Source organism: Mus caroli, chromosome 9, assembly GCF_900094665.2.
Source record: "Mus caroli chromosome 9, CAROLI_EIJ_v1.1, whole genome shotgun sequence".
Lineage (NCBI taxonomy): Eukaryota > Metazoa > Chordata > Mammalia > Rodentia > Muridae > Mus > Mus caroli.
Window position 1 is genome coordinate 118,902,218 of NC_034578.1, and position 19,418 is coordinate 118,921,635.

At 38.9% G+C, this 19,418-nt stretch overlaps 1 protein-coding gene across 1 annotated transcript in view; it reads left to right on the forward strand.

The window, feature by feature from the left end:
* The window catches only part of Sacm1l (SAC1 like phosphatidylinositide phosphatase), a 62,982-nt gene extending 43,564 nt beyond the window's left edge, over positions 1–19,418 (forward strand). Inside the window, exons 12-20 of the mRNA XM_029481841.1 lie at positions 2,889–2,968; positions 4,897–4,995; positions 8,998–9,136; positions 11,906–11,975; positions 12,109–12,181; positions 13,184–13,277; positions 13,405–13,497; positions 14,392–14,449; positions 17,624–19,418. Coding sequence (XP_029337701.1) covers positions 2,889–2,968; positions 4,897–4,995; positions 8,998–9,136; positions 11,906–11,975; positions 12,109–12,181; positions 13,184–13,277; positions 13,405–13,497; positions 14,392–14,449; positions 17,624–17,760 — 843 coding nt within the window. The 3' untranslated portion in view covers positions 17,761–19,418. The remainder of the gene's footprint in view (positions 1–2,888; positions 2,969–4,896; positions 4,996–8,997; positions 9,137–11,905; positions 11,976–12,108; positions 12,182–13,183; positions 13,278–13,404; positions 13,498–14,391; positions 14,450–17,623) is intronic.

Consider the following 19,418-nt stretch of genomic DNA (forward strand, 5'->3'; position numbering starts at 1 on the left):
TTTTATTATGTTTAGGTATGGGCCTTGAATTCCTGATCTTTCCAAGACTTTTATCATGAATGGGTGTTGGATTTTGTCGAATGCTTTCTTAGCATCTAACGAGATGATCATGTGGTTTTTGTCTTTGAGTTTGTTTATATAGTGAATTATGCTGATGGATTTCCATATATTAAACCATCCTTGCATCCCTAGGATGAAGCCTACTTGGTCATGATGGATGATCGTTTTGATGTGTTCTTGGATTTGGTTTCCGAGGATTTTATTGAGTATTTTTTGCATCAATATTCATAAGAGAAATTGGTCTGAAGTTCTCTATCTTTGTTGGATCTTTGTGTGGTTTAGGTATCAGAGTAATTGTGGCTTCATAGAATGAATTGGGTAGAGTACCTTCTGTTTCTATTTTGTGGAATAGTTTGTGAAGAACTGGGATTAGATCTTCTTTGAAGGTCTGATAGAACTCTGCACTAAACCCATCTGGTCCTGGGCCTGTTTTGTTTGGGAGACTATTGATGACTGCTTCTATTTCTTTACGGGAAATGGGACTGTTTAGGTCGTTAATCTGATCCTGATTTAACTTTGGGTATTAATTCTTATTAAATCCTTAAACTTGATTAGTTAAATTGATTGGTGAAGCCATCTGATCTGGGGCTTTTCTTTAATCCTGACTCAGTCTCCTTCCTATTTACTGGTCTGTTTAGGTTTTCCTTTTGTGGATTGGGGAGGTTGGTGAGGTTGGGGCAAGTTTTCACTGTTAGCCCAAGCTGCCCTTGATCTCTTAGTGTTCCTTCTTACCCAACTTCCCAAGTGCTAGAATTACATGTGTGAGCCACCAAATCCAACTTTATTTTTTCATTAATTAATTAATTTGCATTATATCCTTATTGCAGCCCCTCCTTCCCTCCCAGTCTCACCTTCCCACCCCCTTCCACCATACCTTGCTCTCCTTAGAGAAAGGGAGTGTCCCCCGACACCCCCCCCCCACACACACACACCCTGTACCAACTTGCCCTGGCACATTAAGTCACATCAGGACTAAGGGCATCCTCTCCCACTGAGGCCAGAGAAGGCTGCAAGGGAAAAGAGATCCAGAGGCAGGCAGGGTCTGGGTCACAGACAGCCCTCAAATCCAACTTCTATTCCAGTTCTCTACTTCTTCAAGGTTGAGTTGTAGTAAATTGATTTTTTTTTTGTTTGGTCTTTAAAAATTTGTTTAATTCTAAGTTGCCCATTTTTGGCATGAATGTCTATAATATCCTCGTATAATTCTTTTTATTTTTCTAAAAGTTCTTAGCAGTACCCTCATTGTCATTATTGGTTTTAGTAATTTGAATCTTGCCTCTTTTTTTCCTTGTTCATTGTAGCTGAGCTTGCTGTCTATGTTATTGATCTTTCCAGGAGGCAGTGTTTGTTCAGTTGTCTCCCCTGTTAGTTTTCTGTTTGCTTTGTTTATTTCTGGTCTAATCTATAAAATTCCTTTTCTTCTGCTACTTTGGCTTTACTTTGTTTTTCTAGCTCCTTCATGTGTAAAGTTAGATTATTAATTTGAAGCTTTCTTTTTCTTCTTTCCTTTATTTTTAAATATTTATTTTTATTTTCATTTGTCTAAGTATGTCACCTGTGTGTGCCTAGTGCCCACAGAAGCTAAAAGCTATCATCAGGTCCCCCGGAACTATATAGATGGTTGGGAGCCACTATGTGTGTGCTGGGAATTGAACTCAGATTTGCCTGCCTCTGTCTCCTGAGTGCTAGAATCAAACTCATGTTGTACCACACCCAGCTAGCTTTGTCTCTTTGTTTGTTTTTATTATTTGCATTTGCAGTAATGGAATTCCCCTTTATCGCTGTTTGTTTTATCTCTTAAATTTTGGTGTATTGGATAAGCCATTTTTTCCCTGTTTCTTTGTATGACTATTTCCTTACAAATTATATTTTAGATTATTATAATGTGGTAACACTGGGGTCAGGTTTCTTTCCAGGCTTGGTTGCAGTTGGTTTTGTTTTGGTTTTTTGATTTTTAAAGATCATAGTGACCCATTTGATTGTGAGACCTTTTCCAGACTCTTTTGCAAAGATTTTCCTCATCATATATGCTCACTGAAGACTCTCTTTTAGTATGTTCAGCTAATGTTTTTCCAGATTTCATTGAATTTTAGGAATTGAGAAAAGACAAAAGAATAAAGTAACAACATTCTTTGCAAACTGACTCTGTTCTGAGACAGCCATCTATTTGCCTGCTAGACAGATAAGTTTCAAAGCTGAAGAGCAGTGGGTAGTAATGTCTGCAGTAGTAGGATTTTAGTAGGATTTTTCTGGATATGTTTCTTGCCTAAGTACGGAAGTAATTTCCTGAAGTCTGTCATATATGCTGCTGCTTCTGAATGTCCCTATTTTCTAAAGAGCATCACTTGGTTTGCTGGACTTTAGGTGGCTTGTTTTATGTGTCTGTCCAGAAAGACTCTCTTGCTCCAGGTCTCCACTGGGTAATAGTGAAGTTGTAGCTTTTACAATCAGTCCTGTATTTTTTGACCTTCATTCAGTTACACAGCACAGATAATTTAGCTGAGGTATGTACCTCTGCTCTGGTCTGCTTCTACTGGTTTGACAAAGAGAGCAAGAAACAAGATTGCTAGTGTTTCCCACAGAACTCATCACCCTGTGTGGTGGAGGAGAAAGGACAGTGTTCTGTGATTGGAAGGTGGCCTTTTCTTGATGACTTTTACTGTTGCTGTAAACTTTGATTGCATTTCCCTAGGTCCTACAAAGTGGGTTCAGATGAGTTCCTCTTCTTTCTGGTGTTTCTGTGCCAAAATGAAAGCTTAGAGTGTCCTTGTTATTTTTCTGGCATCACTATCTAAATAGAAAATCATGCTGTTTTAAATGTTTTACAGGTGAACCACAAGGGATCAGAGAAACCACTTGAGCAAACATTCGCAAACATGGTGTCCTCCTTGGGAAGTGGGATGATCAGGTATCTCATGGATGTCATTGTAGATCCTTTCAAGGCACATTATGTGTATGAATATAAAGAGTATGCTATTATATTTCAACTTGCATCTAAAAAAATTGTGTGTGTGTGTGTGTGTGTGTTTATGTATGTATGTGCGCATGCCCACATGTACACACATGTGGAGTGCCCATGGAGGCTAGATTTAAGCAAGCCAATACGGATGCTGGTTACTGAATATGAGTCATCTGGAAGACCAGCAAGTGCTTGTGACTGCTGAGCCATCACTCTAGTCCTCTGCTTTTGCATATTTCTAGTACCAGATAAAAGCATAATTTTACTTTTGGTTATGAAATTTTCTCTGATACAATTTATTTTACAGAGTAATTTTATGTTTGGTCCCCGGTTAAAATCTCACCAAAGTTTTGCAAAGCAATGGCCTATTAGGTCATGAATGTAGGTTTTTGTTTTTAAATACTTTTAAACTTTTATGTGTGAGTGTTTTGCCTGTATGTATATCTGCATTACATGCATGCACTGCCCACTGAAGCCAGAACATGAGTACTGAGTCCCCTAGAAGGGGAGTTGCCACGTGGGTACTGGTAATCAAACCTGGGTCTTCTAGAAAAGCAAGCAATGCCCTTAGCTGTTGCACCATCTCTTCAGCCTCATGAATTTCAGTTTTTAACTTGATGTGGTCTTTACCACTGCATGGGTTGGGTCAGTTTAGCTTGTGTAGTACTCTTCTTATCTGAAGCAGTATCTTTGCCTGTCTAATAAGTCACAAGGCAGTGGTTTTAGATACTCTGTGTGATGGTCTGTTGAAACCAAGGTTATAGCTGATAATTCTGATCATAGCACTAAAATAACTTATAGTGCTACTTTTATTGAGGTTACCTTTTAAGATCCTTTCCTTGCTTCCTGTCACTGGCCCACATGTATTTTTGTGCTAATTTCTGGGGGTTATGATTCTCTCTTAAGAACCATTGAGGTGGTAGAGTCTGTTACATGCTAGAACCCTATACTCTGTAGCTAGAGTAAGGGAGTTGTTTGTTACACGTCTGCATTTTCACTCTTCAGATGGGAGCACAGTCCTTCCAGGCCTCCTGCTCGCTGTGATCCTAAGCAGGAAGTTGGGGTATATGCCAGACTTCATGTAGCCAGTCTTCTCCATTGACAGTCAGGGCTTGGCTAATGATTTTCCCCCTTCTCAAGGGAACGGTAGGTCACTGTCACATTTAGATATAACCTGTCTCTAGAGCTGCACTTCTTAAATATTAGGTTATTGTAAAGATTGACAAAATTTTCTCTGCACATACATATGCATATATAGATGTTGGTGAAGGAAAGTGATTTTTGGGGATGGGGGTGGTTGAGTTGGGCAGTAGCTAACACTACAGGGACTGTCTTGCTTCCCTGCACTTCTTACAACCCCTAGTATACAACAGATACCCAGCCTAATCCACTATGGACTAAGTTGAGTTTCGGTACTTTGAACATACTGATCTGGAAAATGGTGAGAAGGAACCACATTGTTTGCATACAGGGATAGAAAATACGTGTTATTCAGTTGTTTGTACCCCTCCTGAAGTGTATACTTCAGTACTTCACAACTTCTCTGCTTCACTCACATTTGCTCTGTTTCTCTGCTATTATCTGCAGGCCTCTAGAATAACGTAAAAATAAATTTTATCTTATACTTTAATTAATATGTGTTTCACCATATATGAGCATGGGAGGGGTGTGTGTGTGTGTGTGAATGTGTGCATTTGTGTGTGTGTGTGTGACAGTAATGGTGGTGGTGGGTGGTAATAAGCCCAAATTGAAGGAGGCTCTGTATTCCTAAACATTATGCATGCTCTAACATAGAAAAATCACCTTATAAGGGTGTTATTAATAGAAGACAATTGAATGGTCTCGTTAGTTTCTGAGTATTATTATTTTTTTTGTAGATATATTGCCTTTGACTTCCATAAGGAGTGTAAAAATATGAGATGGGATCGACTGAGTATTTTATTGGATCAAGTAGCAGAAATGCAGGATGAATTAAGGTAAGCCATATTACTTCTTTAGAACAGAAAGGGGGAGAGAGGTGTATAGGTCAGTCTTATTAATTATATATAATTTAGCAGATTTGTGAAGCTGTTTCACTGGGCTGTCAGTGCTTATATGTGCTATGTTATTATTTTAATTTTTTGTATTGGAAGAGTGTTGTTGATTGAAGAATAACTCTAAATTCTTACAAGTGGGCCGATGTGATGACTATTAATAGTATTTTCCAAATTTTTACATAATCGCAGTTGGTTCATTACTATTTTGTTTTTAGTGGTCTGTCATTTTATCACAGCATTCTGTTAGGAGCATTTGTAATGACAATTTTCAGTGTCCTCTCTGCAGCCTGTTAGGTCACAACACAGCTTTTTTTTTTTTTTTTTTTTTTTTCCAGCCCTTAATATCCAGTTTTATTGGTTGATTTTTTTTTATGCCATGCTAATTATTTTTAAGATCAATTGTGATTTCAAAGATAAATGCAAGAGTTAAATTCTCATGGGAAAATATTCCAAGTGACGTTGATAATGTTTTACTTTGTTCATTTAGCAATTGTGAACCTTTAGGCACCAGCTGAATATACACTACTTTTCTTTTTATATATATATATATTTTTTTTATTAGGTATTTTCCTCATTTACATTTCCAATGCTATCCCAAATGTCCCCCATACCCTCCCCCCGACTCCCTTACCCACCCACTCCCACTTTTTGGCCCTGGCGTTCCCCTGTACTGGGGCATATAAAGTTTGCAAGTCCAATGGGCCTCTCTTTCCAGTGATGGCCCACTAGGCCATCTTTTGATACGTATGCAGCTAGAGTCAAGAGCTCCGGGGTACTGGTTAGTTCATAATGTTGTTCCACCTATAGGGTTGCAGATCCCTTTAGCTCCTTGGGTACTTTCTCTAGCTCCTCCATTGGGGGCCCTGTGATCCATCCAATAGCTGACTGTGAGCATCCACTTCTGTGTTTGCTAGGCCCCGGCATCGTCTCACAAGAGACAGCTATATCTGGGTCCTTTCAGNAAANTCTTGNTAGTGTATNCAATNGTGTCAGCNTTTGGAAGCTGNTTATGGGATGGATCCCNGGATATGGCAGTCTCTAGATGGTCCATGCTTTCGTCACAGCTCCAAACTTTGTCTCTGTAACTCCTTCCATGGGTGTTTTGTTCCCAATTCTAAGAAGGGGCACTTTAAATAGATGCTTCCTATCACATAGAGTCTGGGTCCTTTGCTTTTCTCTGAAAGAGTGCTGCAAGTGGTTCTATTTGGATGAATATGTGTTTATCTTTTCACTTGTGTTAAAATTTTACCTAGGGAAAAACTTTAATGTAGGATTAGTGGAGCAAAAGATTTGAACATCATTGTGGTGGTTTTTGAATGTTTGCTACATATTTTAGTGTATTGGTTCACAAGTTTATTGTTTCCTGTGCATCTATCGGTCTTACTTATTTTAAAGCCAAAACAATCTATACACCAATCTGTCATTTTGTTTTACCTTTGTGAAAGTTCTAACCTGGCACTCCACATGTACTTTCTGTACACAGTATACCAATTGTACTTTTAAATTTCAATATTCTCTCTGAGCATTTGTTTGGTTTTAAGAATATGTTAATATACATAGCTATCAACTATAGTTTAATTTTTTCCTGGGACAGTCTTTCATGAGCACAGCTAGTGAAGGGTGATAGATAGGCTTGTGCTTGGCTATTAGAGAAGAGACTGGCTGGGCTTGGCTCTGTTAGTAGAAGGGGTGGCTCCCTGGGTTCTCCAGTAATTGCTGTCATGTAAGAATGGGGCTGAGGACAGAGCAGTGGTGAACACCTTTAATCCCAGTACTTGGAGGCAGACATAGGCAGATGTCTGTGAGTCTTTTCTATATCAGGAGTTCCAGGACAGCCAGGGCTATACAAATACCTTGTTTGTTGTTGTTGTTTTTAAAGATTTATTTATTACTATATCTAAGTACACTGTAGCTGTCTTCAGACACCCCAGAAGAGGGCATCAGATCTCATTACGAATGGTTGTGAGCCACTATGTGGTTGTTGGGATTTGAACTCAGGACCTTTGGAAGAGCAGTCAGTGCTCTTAATCACTGAGCCATCCCTCAACCCTGTTTGTTGTTGGTGGTGGTGGGGTTTTTTTTGGGGGGGGGTGTTTTTGGTTTTGTTTTGTTTTGTTTTGTTTTTTTAAAAACCCACAATCCCAAAAATTCAATTTGCCAAATAAAGACTTAGGAGCCAAACACTGTGGTGAAAGCTCAAAGAGGCAGAGAAAGCACCCAACTGACCTTCTTACTCAACTGACATCTCAGAAGTAAGAAAGCTCATTTTTCTTCTCCACTGTCTTAAAAATCCTTCAAACTGAATGTCCTTCCTTTCTACTTCCTGTGCGTCTCTCTATCCAACCTCATGACCCCCTCTCACTCTCTATGGTGCTTTCCTATGTTCGTTCCCTATCAACTGCTTTCTTGCTCCATCTCTTGACCTATGATTGGCTTTATTTATTCTTATTTACAATAAACAGAAAGCTCTTAGATTAACAGTCTGTAGTAGGGCTGAGCCACACCACAACTAGAGACAGGTTTTTTCAGTATACAGTCTTGGGTTTCATAGTGTGATCAAACATCCTGCAACACTTATTTCAAAAAGCAACACAACAAAAAAGCATCTAAGAGGGGGTTGACTGGAGCAGCTCTCTCATGGTTGCTCTTTGTGCTCCTCAGCTAGGCTGGAACATTGACTAGAACGATTTGCGTGATCTCGAGAGACAGTATTTCTTTTCCAGTGGCCTTTGAGGTAGCAGATGGAATCTGTCTTCTCAGTTCTAACATGTGTCTCAGATCATCCCTAATTAGCCATATGATCTAGGGGCCTGATGGACATCCTTACACGGTTGTCTCTACATTTGTGAAGTACTGATAATAATACTTACCCAGTAGACCTTTCTGTGTAGTAACGTTTACTCCTGTATGTGTACTAGTGACCTTGTGTGTGCTCACACTCATACATGCACATGTGTGTTCCCTAGCTAGAGCCAGCTTCACTTATACTGCAAAGACATTATGTGAAGTGGCTGTCTAACTAAATACCTTCTTCAAGGCCCTTCTTCCTAAAATGATAATTTCAGTTTAGCTTTGATGCAACTGTTGGATTTGGGGGACTAATTTTACTTTCTAGTTTTCGAACTAAGCCATACAGACTTTGCTAGGTATTTGGTTTGTACGTTGTGTTTTCTCTCATTCAGACCTTAGAGCAGCTTAACAGTTTTACTAGTACCTCAGTTTTGAGAATGTATAGAAAACCTGCTGTCTAAAGTTATACATCCCGGAAGTTGGTCAGGGTGCTAAGGTTGGCAACAGATTGTTTGTTGCCAAGGTCCATGCTCTTAATCAATTGAATGTTGTCAGTTGTTTTTAGTTCATGGTGATATCTGAGGATCTTGTTAAAAAATAAAAACATCACAGGAGCTTGTCACCATGTTTGGCTACTGTATACACAGTAGGAAAATTGGAATTTAAAAAAATGTACTTTTCCTATTTTCTGTTTGCATAGTCATCCATTTTAAAAGAGAAAAAACGTTTTTAAATGCTTTTTCCAACCTTTGTTTCAGAAGGTTCTGATTCTATTTTTTGTCAGGGCTAAGAATTTTTGTTTGTAACTCAGATTCTGATAGAGATTGTTATGTTGGGCCATGGTGAAATAATCATGTTTAAAGGGACCTTAGGAAATATGGTTGGTTTCCATAGCAGTAGGCCCCGTCACTGTTCTCTCTGCTCTTCTCTGTGTGATGACTTCTATAAAGGCTGTTTGAGAAAAGGGGCTATTGCCTCAACTAGCATTATTCCCATTTGTGTAGGAAAAAAATGCTCGACTGTCCACTCCAACTGACCTTGTAACTTACGGGTTTTACTAAGGTCACCCCGTGAGACCTGTGTACTAGGAGCAGTGTCATTGATGTGTTTAGTGTACTTTGGTATAGGAGTGCTCACACAAATGTGTTTCAGTTATTTTTTAGTAGACTCTGCCGGCAAGGTGGTGACAAACCAGGACGGAGTTTTCCGCAGCAACTGCATGGATTGTCTAGACAGAACGAATGTGATACAGAGTTTATTAGCTCGACGTTCCCTTCAGGCACAGCTGCAGGTGAATATTACTTTACTGAAAAAAATTGTAGTTAAAAAAAAAGTAAAGAACCTTTACTTTTGAAAACCAGCAACAATAAGTACTCACATTGCCTGCACCCTAACCTGACTGTTTTATTTTTGTACCTTGCCATTGGTGTACAAGTTATCCATAATTACCATCAGAGCACATTTGTAGTTTTCACTGCACCGTTGTCCTTTATATTTATGTAATCATAGTTTTAATATAGTATAAATTGAACTATAATTTATTAAACCATTAATGTTACTATATTTGGGGGCATCAAGTAATACTATAATGTATCTATTTTTAATATTATTAACTTGACTACTTTCCTTTGGGTTTTAGTTGCCTTTCCAGTCACTTTGATTAAGTAAGCTGACAAAATCGATTTAGGGAGCAAAGGTTTATTCTAGTTCACAATTTCAGGTTGTTGTCCATCCCTGTGAAGTATATTATGAATGTATCCCTGGGGAGACATGAACAAAATATATATTCATTCCAGTTAGGGAATCCACAGCAGAACAGAGTAAGGATAACCGTTGAAGTGCAGCTTAGTGAATCTGAGTTTATTGAGGCTTACAGGAGTGTGAGTGAGGGGCTACTTACGGGCGCAGAAATAACTCAAACACAGCTGTATCACCAAAAGCCCTCCTTAATACCAGGTGACGGCTCACGATTCTGCAAACCTGGGGGATATTATCTGACTTGCAGGCAGCTTGAAAGGCTGAAGAGTCTTTTCCAACCATCTTGTGATTGGGGGGGGGGGGCAGGTCTCAGCAGTCCTTATCATTTACATAAGTTGGGGAGGGACAGTCACTTTACATCTAGTGTTTCTAGTCAGTTTCAGTGACATGCTGACACTAGTGAGCTGTGTACTTCCTTAGTCATAAGAAACTTTCCTGCAAGATGGAGTGTTTTATCTTGGTGGAAATTGTTACACAGCATGGGGGTGTCAATGCATCAGGAACTTGGGAGCACCTAGTTATAGCCATAGTCAAGGGGGGGGGGAGAGAGATGGAGGGAGAGAGGGAGAGAATGAATGAGTGAATATATGAATGAATATGAATGGATGGTTGGGTGGGTGGGTGTTTGCATTCTTGCAAATGCTCAGTTCACTTTCCCTGATTTTCACAGTTCAGGACCCAAAGGAGTAGTGTTCCTCACCTTCAAGCTGAGGTGTCCACATCAGTAGTGTAATCAAGACAATCTCCCACAGATTAGCCCACAGGTTATCTTAATCTAAACAAAACCTCTTTGAGGAGACTCTTTCCAAGTGACTATATAGATTTTGTCAGCTGGATAATTAAACTAACCTTAGTTGGGTTAATTCCCAGGAGTGGAATTATAGAATTAAAGAGAATAAATATATTACTTTCTAAGAGGCCCCATATCAGTTGATGTTGATGTCAGCAGTAAGTGAATCTGTTCCATTGAACTCTAGCTGCATTAGGTAGTTTTGTGTAAGACACGCCTGTTCTTTTGTTTTACTTTTTGTTTCTGAGGCAGGGTCACTCTGTAGCACATGTAGTCTTCTAACTCCTGATTCTCCTGCCTCAGCTTCCTGAATTCTGGGATCACAGACCTATGCTACCATATCAACTTTTTCCCCCTACTTTATTAGTATATCAAAGTTGTTTTGCAGGTGTAGTTCAGTTACTTGCTTAGTATGAGTAAAGCCCTAGATTTGATCCCGCATAAACTGAGTTCTGTGGTACACAGCAAATGTGATACACATTTGGAGGTGAAGCAGGGAGATCCAGGTCTCCCTGGGCTACTTGTTTGTTTGTTTGTTGTTTTGAATCTCTTGTTCTATTTTGGAATGAATTTTTCTTGAGTCATAAAGTAACTGTGCCAAAGGAGTAATGAGCATTCTCTAGTTTGTGCTGTGTTATGTCAGTCTAGTGAAGAGCTTCGGCTGTCATTTTCAGTTGAAGAGGGTTAGGAATGGTTTGTTCCCATGGCAGATTAAACAGCCTGCTGAATTGGGTTCTGTAATCTAATTCATGTGGTAGACACATTTTGATGGAACATAGTGAGCTTCAGAGCATCTTTGGGCAGAAGTCTCTGAGGCAGTGTGGGAACTCTCCTATTGGTCTTTTTCCTCCTGTAGGGGCAGTTCTTGCTCAGCTAAAAGCTACTGAGGGTGTTCTGACTTCACACTGATCAAGACATGGTGAGGTGCTATCTGAGGTGGCTCAGAGGGTGATGACTTGAGACAAAATTGAGGACAGGGCTTCCCAATCAAATGTGGTTGGTAGACCCCAAAGAGTCCATAGAGAAAGGGACTTAGGACTCAGCAACCCTTGAAATTTTATAAAAGGGTGTGTATGTGCGTGTGTGCGTGCATGCGTGCTCATGTATATAAGCTCATGTTTGGGGGAGGATTGATATGTAGTGCTTATCAGATTTTTAGAGGTCCTTGGGTTATAAAGACTTCCATAACTTGAATGTGGAAGCCTGGGGTTTAAGAGCTGAGGAGGGTGAACGGAATGGAAGGGAAAGAGGATGACAAGAGTCATGACTTGTGTCTCATAGCATCTTTCACTTTTCTCTTCCTTCTCCTGAGCACCATTTAGCTGTTATCCCATTTGTCCTGGGGCTTCCTGCGGTCTGCAGTGAGTGGACAAGAGCTCTAACAAGCTGAAGCTCACCTTGCTTTGCACCATAGGAAAAGAATCCCTGCTATAGGATTTGGGGACTATTGCCTTTTCTTCCTAAGTTGGGTCTGCTAAAGTCTCATAAATATGGGTGTGATTCTTATTCTAGAGATTAGGAGTTTTGCATGTGGGACAAAAGCTTGAAGAACAAGATGAATTTGAGAAGATTTACAAAAATGGTAGGTAATTTCTTAGTAGGAGCAAAGTTGTTCAAATTTTGAAATTAATATTTTGCATTAAAACTTTAGTTGACACCTTAATCATTATCAGCTGTTTTTTGTTTATTTGTTTATCTGTTTGTTTTTCCCAAAGCCTGGGCCGATAATGCTAATGCTTGTGCCAAACAGTATGCAGGAACCGGTGCCTTGAAGACTGACTTTACAAGGTAAGCCACACTTTTATCTTGTGTTCCACATCAGTGGTTTATAGTCCCAATGCTTTCTGGAGTTCTGTGGTTCTGTGTTCGGCTTTCAGGAAACAGTTTTATAAGCCAAGCACCTGGGCCTCATTAGAGCTGTCAGGATTGCTGAAGACAAAGCTTGGGCACTGGTGGGTTCTTAGCCTCCTTGGGGCAGTCTGATGCATAAAGAGGGTTGAGGGCTCTATGGTGCTTCTCAGACATCACTTTGCACCTCAGTCACCAGTCTGATTCCACAGGTTTGGGACACAGCCTATGAGCTGCACCTCTGCCAAGCTCCCAACCATGCTCCTGCTCCTGTCATTTGTTCTCCATATCGTTGGGTCTTTTCTGTGACACTGTAGAGATTTCCTGGGAGCAGATATGGTTTCTAGTTGCTGTGCTGTTTCATACTTCTGACATGGGCTGTACTTCTTTTCATAGTTTTTGTTTTTGTAGCTAAAACTATTTCACTTTCTTGTGTCATTTTGGTAATGTTTTAGAGAACAAATAAAATTGACCTTCTTATTCATGGGTTGTATCTATGGATTCACCCAACCACTAACTAAAGTGATCCTGAAAAAGTATTTGTGTCTATTGTGTGTGCAAATTTTTTTCTATATCATTTCCTCAACAATACAGGATAGTATCTGTTTGCTTCATACTTGCATTGTATTAGACATCATAAGTAACTCAGAAATGATAAGAGGGTATGAATAGGGTGTGTTGAAACACTACACCTTTTTATCTGGGGGACTTGAACATCTGTAGAGTAGTATCTAGTAGGGTTCTTTATAGATAGAAGGGGACACTATATATATTTCTTGCTAGCTACTTGTAAAATGTCTGTATTTTCAGGGATAATTTTTAATATCTTTGCTGCTCATGATTTCTATAACAGTCACAGGCCATAAAACTGTGACATATATATAATTTATATATATACGCATATGCATATATATAATTTAAAACTGGATCTTTTTTAACCAGAACTGGAAAAAGAACTCAGTTGGGACTATTAATGGATGGCTTCAACTCATTATTACGGTATTACAAGAACAACTTTTCTGATGGATTTAGACAAGTAAGTTTGAATTTGATGGGTTTTGTTTGTTGTTTGCCTGCCATTGAATGATTATCTCTTTGTATTATTGCTTAATGTAGTCAAATTAAGTTTGGAAAGTTCACAATTTCATTTCTTTATTTTCTAGGATTCCATAGACTTATTTCTTGGAAATTATTCAGTGGATGAATTAGAATCTCATAGTCCTTTAAGTGTTCCAAGGGACTGGAAATTCCTGGCGGTAAGAAACTTTCTATGATTTTTAGGATTGGAAGTATTATGTCTGAAGGTATAGAAAACACCTCTGTTGAAAAACATTGCATGCTGTTGTAAGTTGAATGTGTGTATGTATATATATATATATATATATATATATATATATATATATATTTTAAAAGATTTATTTATTGTATGTAAGTATACTGTAGCTCTCTTCAGACACTCCAGAAGAGAGCATCAGATCTCAGTATAGATGGCTGTGAGCCATCATGTGGATGCTGGGATTTGAACTCAGGACCTTCGGAAGAGCAGTCAGTGCTCTTAACTGCTGAGCCATCTCTCCAGCCCTGAATGTATATTTCCTTCCTGAAGAGAAGACTATAGAGTACAGAAAAAATAACTTTGTATATCTGCTTTCTTTCATGACTCTACCATATATCCTTTTTGTGAACGAACACAGTTCTTTTTTTAGAACTTCAATCCTCTTGTGACCAGGGAATTGCTAGAAATAAATTTATAAATGAAAGGCAAAATGTGTCTGGGATACTTTGCATCTCTTTGTTCCTGTATTTACAAGGCTTTGCAGCTTCTCTAGGGCCTTATACCTGATGGTAAAGTGTCCTGGATGGGAGAGATCTGTTGTCCTATACAGTATTTGGCCAAGTTTGGAGCAGAAGCATCCTTCCTTAGATCTCATAACTTTATCAGTATGAAGACTTTTGTCACTGTGATTGAAGCCATAAATAGTGGTGTTTGGTTTAAAAATATGGAACCCCATCCCCCCAAAGGGGGGCAAAAAAAAATTGTGTATTTGAGCCTGCAGAAGTTTTGGACTTTTCCAGACTTAAGTGGACCTGGATGATTTTATAACCACTGATTATTCCTAACACCTGTGTTTTTCCATTATATTTTTCAGTTGCCTATCATCATGGTTGTTGCCTTTTCCATGTGCATCATCTGTTTGCTTATGGCTGGTAAGTGGACTCTTGTTTCATATTCTTCTGTTTCTTCCTTTTTCCATTTGATATGGGATCTTACTGTGTATCTCCATCTGGCTTGGAATTTTCTATGTAGAACAAGCTGGCCTTGAACTAAAAAAATCTACCCACCTCTGCCCCCAAGTGCTGTGATTAAGGGTGTATGCCACGGTGCTTGCCTTTATATAATGCATTTGAGTCTTGCGTACACTCAGCACTAGCTGTTTACTTATTAAGCTTAATAAGTAGTTTGATAATTGGATTTTATTTTATATGTGTGTAGTGCTAGGCATCATTGTGCACTAAGATACATCTTTAATTCCTACTAGTTTTCTGTTGTTGTCATTGTTATTAGTTAGTGGTAGTGGTAATTCTTTGTTTAGAATCTCATTTTCTTTCTTTTATTTTAAATTAACATACAGGCTATTTGATATCATTATGGCATTCTCAAACAAAGTGTTTTAGTGATTCTTATCTCCCCCAGTACCTTTAATTACTATAATCACATGAGGGGTGCACATATAGAGGTGAGAGGACAACTTTGTGGAATTAGTTCTCCCATTTTTACATACAGGGGTCAAACTCAGGTTACTAGGCATGCAAAACAAGAACCTTTAGCTACTAAGCCATTTGGCTGGATCTGTTTTTTAACTTAAGGTTTTTATAATTTTTTTCTTGTTACCCAAGTAATATATAATAATTATAGAGAACATAACTAGACAAAATGAAAATTGTCATTCTGCCTGCTAGAAATAAGCTAACCCTTCATAATATTTTTAATTATGATTTGCATGAGTATGTTGCTTGTGTAAGGCAATGCTTGCAGAGGTGCATATGTAGAGGTCAGAGAACAACTTCTGCAGAGTTGGGTCTCTGCTTGTACAGTAGTTCTAGGATCAAACTCAGGTTACCTTTGCCTGTGTGACAAGTGCCTTTATCCACTAAGCCATTTTCTGGTCCCATTCAGAATATTTTGATATTTGTTTTGGTTCTTAAGACTGGGTCTCTGGTTATCCCTGGCTGTCCTGAAACTTGTCTGTAAAGCACCATGTTGAGGGGCCCCCATACCCTCTTGTTCTCCATGTAGACTCTTGGCTTTCCATAGCACTCCTTGTACTGGTCTTCCATTGAACTCAGAATCCCCTCCTGGTGATCTATGTATTTTTCTGCACAGGATGATTTTCTCACTTGTCTTCACCATTTGAGGCAGAGACTATTTTGTTCATTGTTTTGTCTACTATGTCTGGGCTTTTATAGTAAGCCCTCAGGTGTTTTCTGAGTTAGGGATTGGCATCATACCACCATCATCCTCGTCTCTACTACCATCAGCCTGTACTTCTTAAGAGGTTCAGTGCCATACATCTCTGCCCTCAAAAGAGTTAGCACTGTAAACAATCACCACATGGTTCCATAAAATACTACAGTGTTGACTGTATAGAGGGGAAAAAACATAACTTGCCATCCTAGTTAGCAAACTAGTGTAAAGAGCCAGACAGTAGACAGTATTATCTTTATTGCATGTAGTCTCTAGTGTATCCTTTGACCTTCTAAAACTTCAGAACCCATTCTTACCTACAGTAAAAACAGAAAAGGGTTTAGGAATTACTTGAGGTATGGTTATGAATCTGTGTCAGGTACTATGGCAGGGAGAAAAAAGGACAAATCCAGGCAGCATGTGCTGGTTTCTCTGAGGCCAACAGTTGGTTTTAGTCACTCCCTGGATCTTTGACTTGGGTCTATAACACTGCACAGTGGGTGCTTGTTCCCTGGGAGCCACTCCCTGTTGGATGGGTTTGTTTGGTTTTCTGTGATCACTATAGGTTAAAGAGCTTCTGCAGGGATAAGGCCTGTGTGAGTAGAGAGTTCCTCTGGGGCGTGTCCAGCAGCTTATAGGAAGCTCTTTTCTTGGAGTGCTTGGTCCTGCTTCAGTCCTGTCCTGATTTGTTTTTCCCCTAACTTGACACAAGCTAAAATCTTTTGGGAAGAGGGAACTTTATTCCCTTGAAAAATATGCCTCCACAAGATTGTCCTGTAGGCAAGTCTCTGGGGGCATTTTTTGGATTAATGATTGATGAGGAGGCCTAGCACACTGGGCAGCACCAGCTCTGAGCAAGTGCTCCTGGATTATGTAAGAATGCAAGCTAGCAAGCCACGGAGAGCAGTCAGTTAAGCAGTGTTCCTCAATGGTCTCTGCTTCAGTTCAGGTTTCTGCCTTGGCTTCCTTCAGTGATAGACTGTAAAGTAGAGGCCAGATAACACCTTTCCTCTCCCAAGGTGCTTTTGGTTATGATATTCACTGAAGTAGAAATCAAACCAGAACAACTCCCCAAACAAACAATAAGTTGTCTCTGCATAACAACTTTTAAAACTCAAAGCTTTGAAAACTGATAATGTTGCAAATTTAGGGATAATTTTGAGTAAAAATAATACCGAATTCTATGGATAGTGTCCTGTCAGTTAATGCTTGCGGATAGGGGTTGCTGATTTCCAGCCCTTGCTGTGTTTTTTCAGGAGGGAACATAGATGCATCACAGCCTCTGATGTGGTCTGGCTTCTTTTTCCTTGAACGATCTTATTGGCCATTTGACTCTGCATGTGTTTTTCCACACTTGAGGCAGATGCAGGAGAAAAGTGAGCCGAGGCTTAGCTGTTCAAAGAGAAAAATGAAATAGGTCTTTGCTTCATGGGTGCTGCTAACCTTTATGAACTCAACCAGCAGTGTTGTGTTAAATGCTGTTTTAATATGTTATGATTGAGTTTAAAAATATACATTCTGTAAAGTGTGTTTTGTATAGGTGTTTTGATAATATTGCATTGATTGTAGAACTATGATTAAATTGTTAGTAGTAATTGCTTGTGCTACTAAAGCATTTAATCGCAATGATAATTATGATTTGTGTGGCAGTTTGAAAGAGAGTAGTGCAGTTCCCACAGTGTGGCATCTGTCAGTAGCCTCAGTATTGCTGGGAACTTGTCACAGAGCCAACAAGTTCTTACCACAGATGATGGTTTACTGAGCCTGCAGAATTGAGACACCTGGTTTAAAACTTAAGATGTTATATTTTTCCTGTGGACATGCTAATAAACTTTAGTGTGAAATTGTGCTATACAACTGATCACTAGGTCTGGTATCAACAAATGATGTATTATCTTTGTTTTTAACATCAACAGGTGACACTTGGACAGAAACACTGGCATATGTCCTCTTCTGGGGAGTTGCAAGCATTGGAACATTTTTTATTATTCTTTACAATGGCAAAGATTTTGTTGATGCTCCCAGACTGGTCCAGAAAGAAAAGATAGACTGAATTTGTGTTTGTGGAAAGCGGCTTGGCTTGGAAGACTCCATGATGCAGAACTGGAGTCTTTACTGACCTGCTTTCCACATGAGCCCAAGGTCTTCTTAAAGCCTTTATCCAAAAGTACCTCCTGTGGTTTGGGCTGGGTGATGTCTTAGAATTAATCTGATATTACCGCTTTGATGATCTCGTTACTGTTGGAATGGTTATATTTATGATTTGAAGCTATAGTATAATTAAAATGTAGCTTAAATTCAGCTCACAGAACAGAAGAAATCTATTCACTGTCAAGTCAGAAGTTCACAGATAAGTAATATATTTTAAAAAATTCAACTTCTTTCACATTATTTAAAACAAATTATTTTTCTAGCTCTGTTTCATTATTGCCATTGTAAAGCAGTCACTGTTAGCAAGCATATTTTCCATGTATCTTTGGGCTTTTCTTAAGAGTTTAATAATATGCAAATTCTACTATGCTTATAGAGTGTCTCTTAAAGGTCAGTTTGCTAAATTGTAATTTCACAATTGTAAGGAAGAGGAGAATGGGATCTAGAGTCATTTAAAGTTTCTAGTAGCTGCCACTTGGCTTCAGCCAGCTTGAGCTGCTGTAGTGCCCGAGCAGCGTAAATGTCATGAAAAGTTCAGATATAGTTTATCTTTTTTAAAAGGTATAAATGAAATCAAAGAATGTAAAGTCTGTCTCTTATGCTAAAGGTCCAAAGTCGCCTCTTTTTAAGAACTGCTCCATTGTGGAAAATACACTAGACTGGCCAGCTGCTTCCTCTCCTAGCTTGTAGGATTTTTTATTATTGGTTCCTCATTGAGACATGCAGGCCTCAGAGAAGGTCTTGTGCTAGATTTGATTCTCACTTGGGGTAGCAGTGGCTTTTCCATGCATGGCACTCTGGCTTTATCACCCTGTCAAGGTTTATGTTGGCTGTCAATAGTGTCTGAAATTTAGTGCTTCCAGGTAGCCATAGTTCTCCAAATCAAGGACCAACTTTAATTTATGCATAAAACAGACAGAAAACTACGCTTCAGAAGCTGTGCATAGTTGTAAGACAGGTTCTATATTAAAATTGTAATTATGAGGTTTAGATATTAGAACAGTATCTAAGGTAGTATCATTGCACTATCTTAAAACAATTCAGTTAAACACTGCGATGGTACATCAGTGTTTTGCTTTAAAATATGTAGGTTTTCTAATAGTACCTTATGTTATCCATAAATATTTCTAAAAGCGCCTTTAACATTACCTTTTTTCAACATTATCTTTTATAAACAATAAGGGTTATTGCTTTTAGAAACTCTGGGAAAATTCTGTGTAGCTTAAAATCAGTCATTAAAACTCACAATAGAGTAAGTAAATAGAGCCACCTGTTCTGACTTGTAAATAAGCATAGTTTGTTCCAAAGATGGAACATTGAAGCCCAGCTGTGTCTACTGTAATATATTACTCAAAAGCTACTGGGCGTTTTACAGTAAGCACTTCATGTCAACAGCTACAGCAAACACCAAATCTGAACCACTAGTGTGGCTGCTTTGCAAGGACTAATGTCAGAGGGTTAGGCTGCAAGTGATCAGTGTTTGAGAGCCCTGCGGTGATCTTGTTTAACTCATTTACTGTACATCCATATGCAAAAATAAAATGCCATATTCTTTTCTAA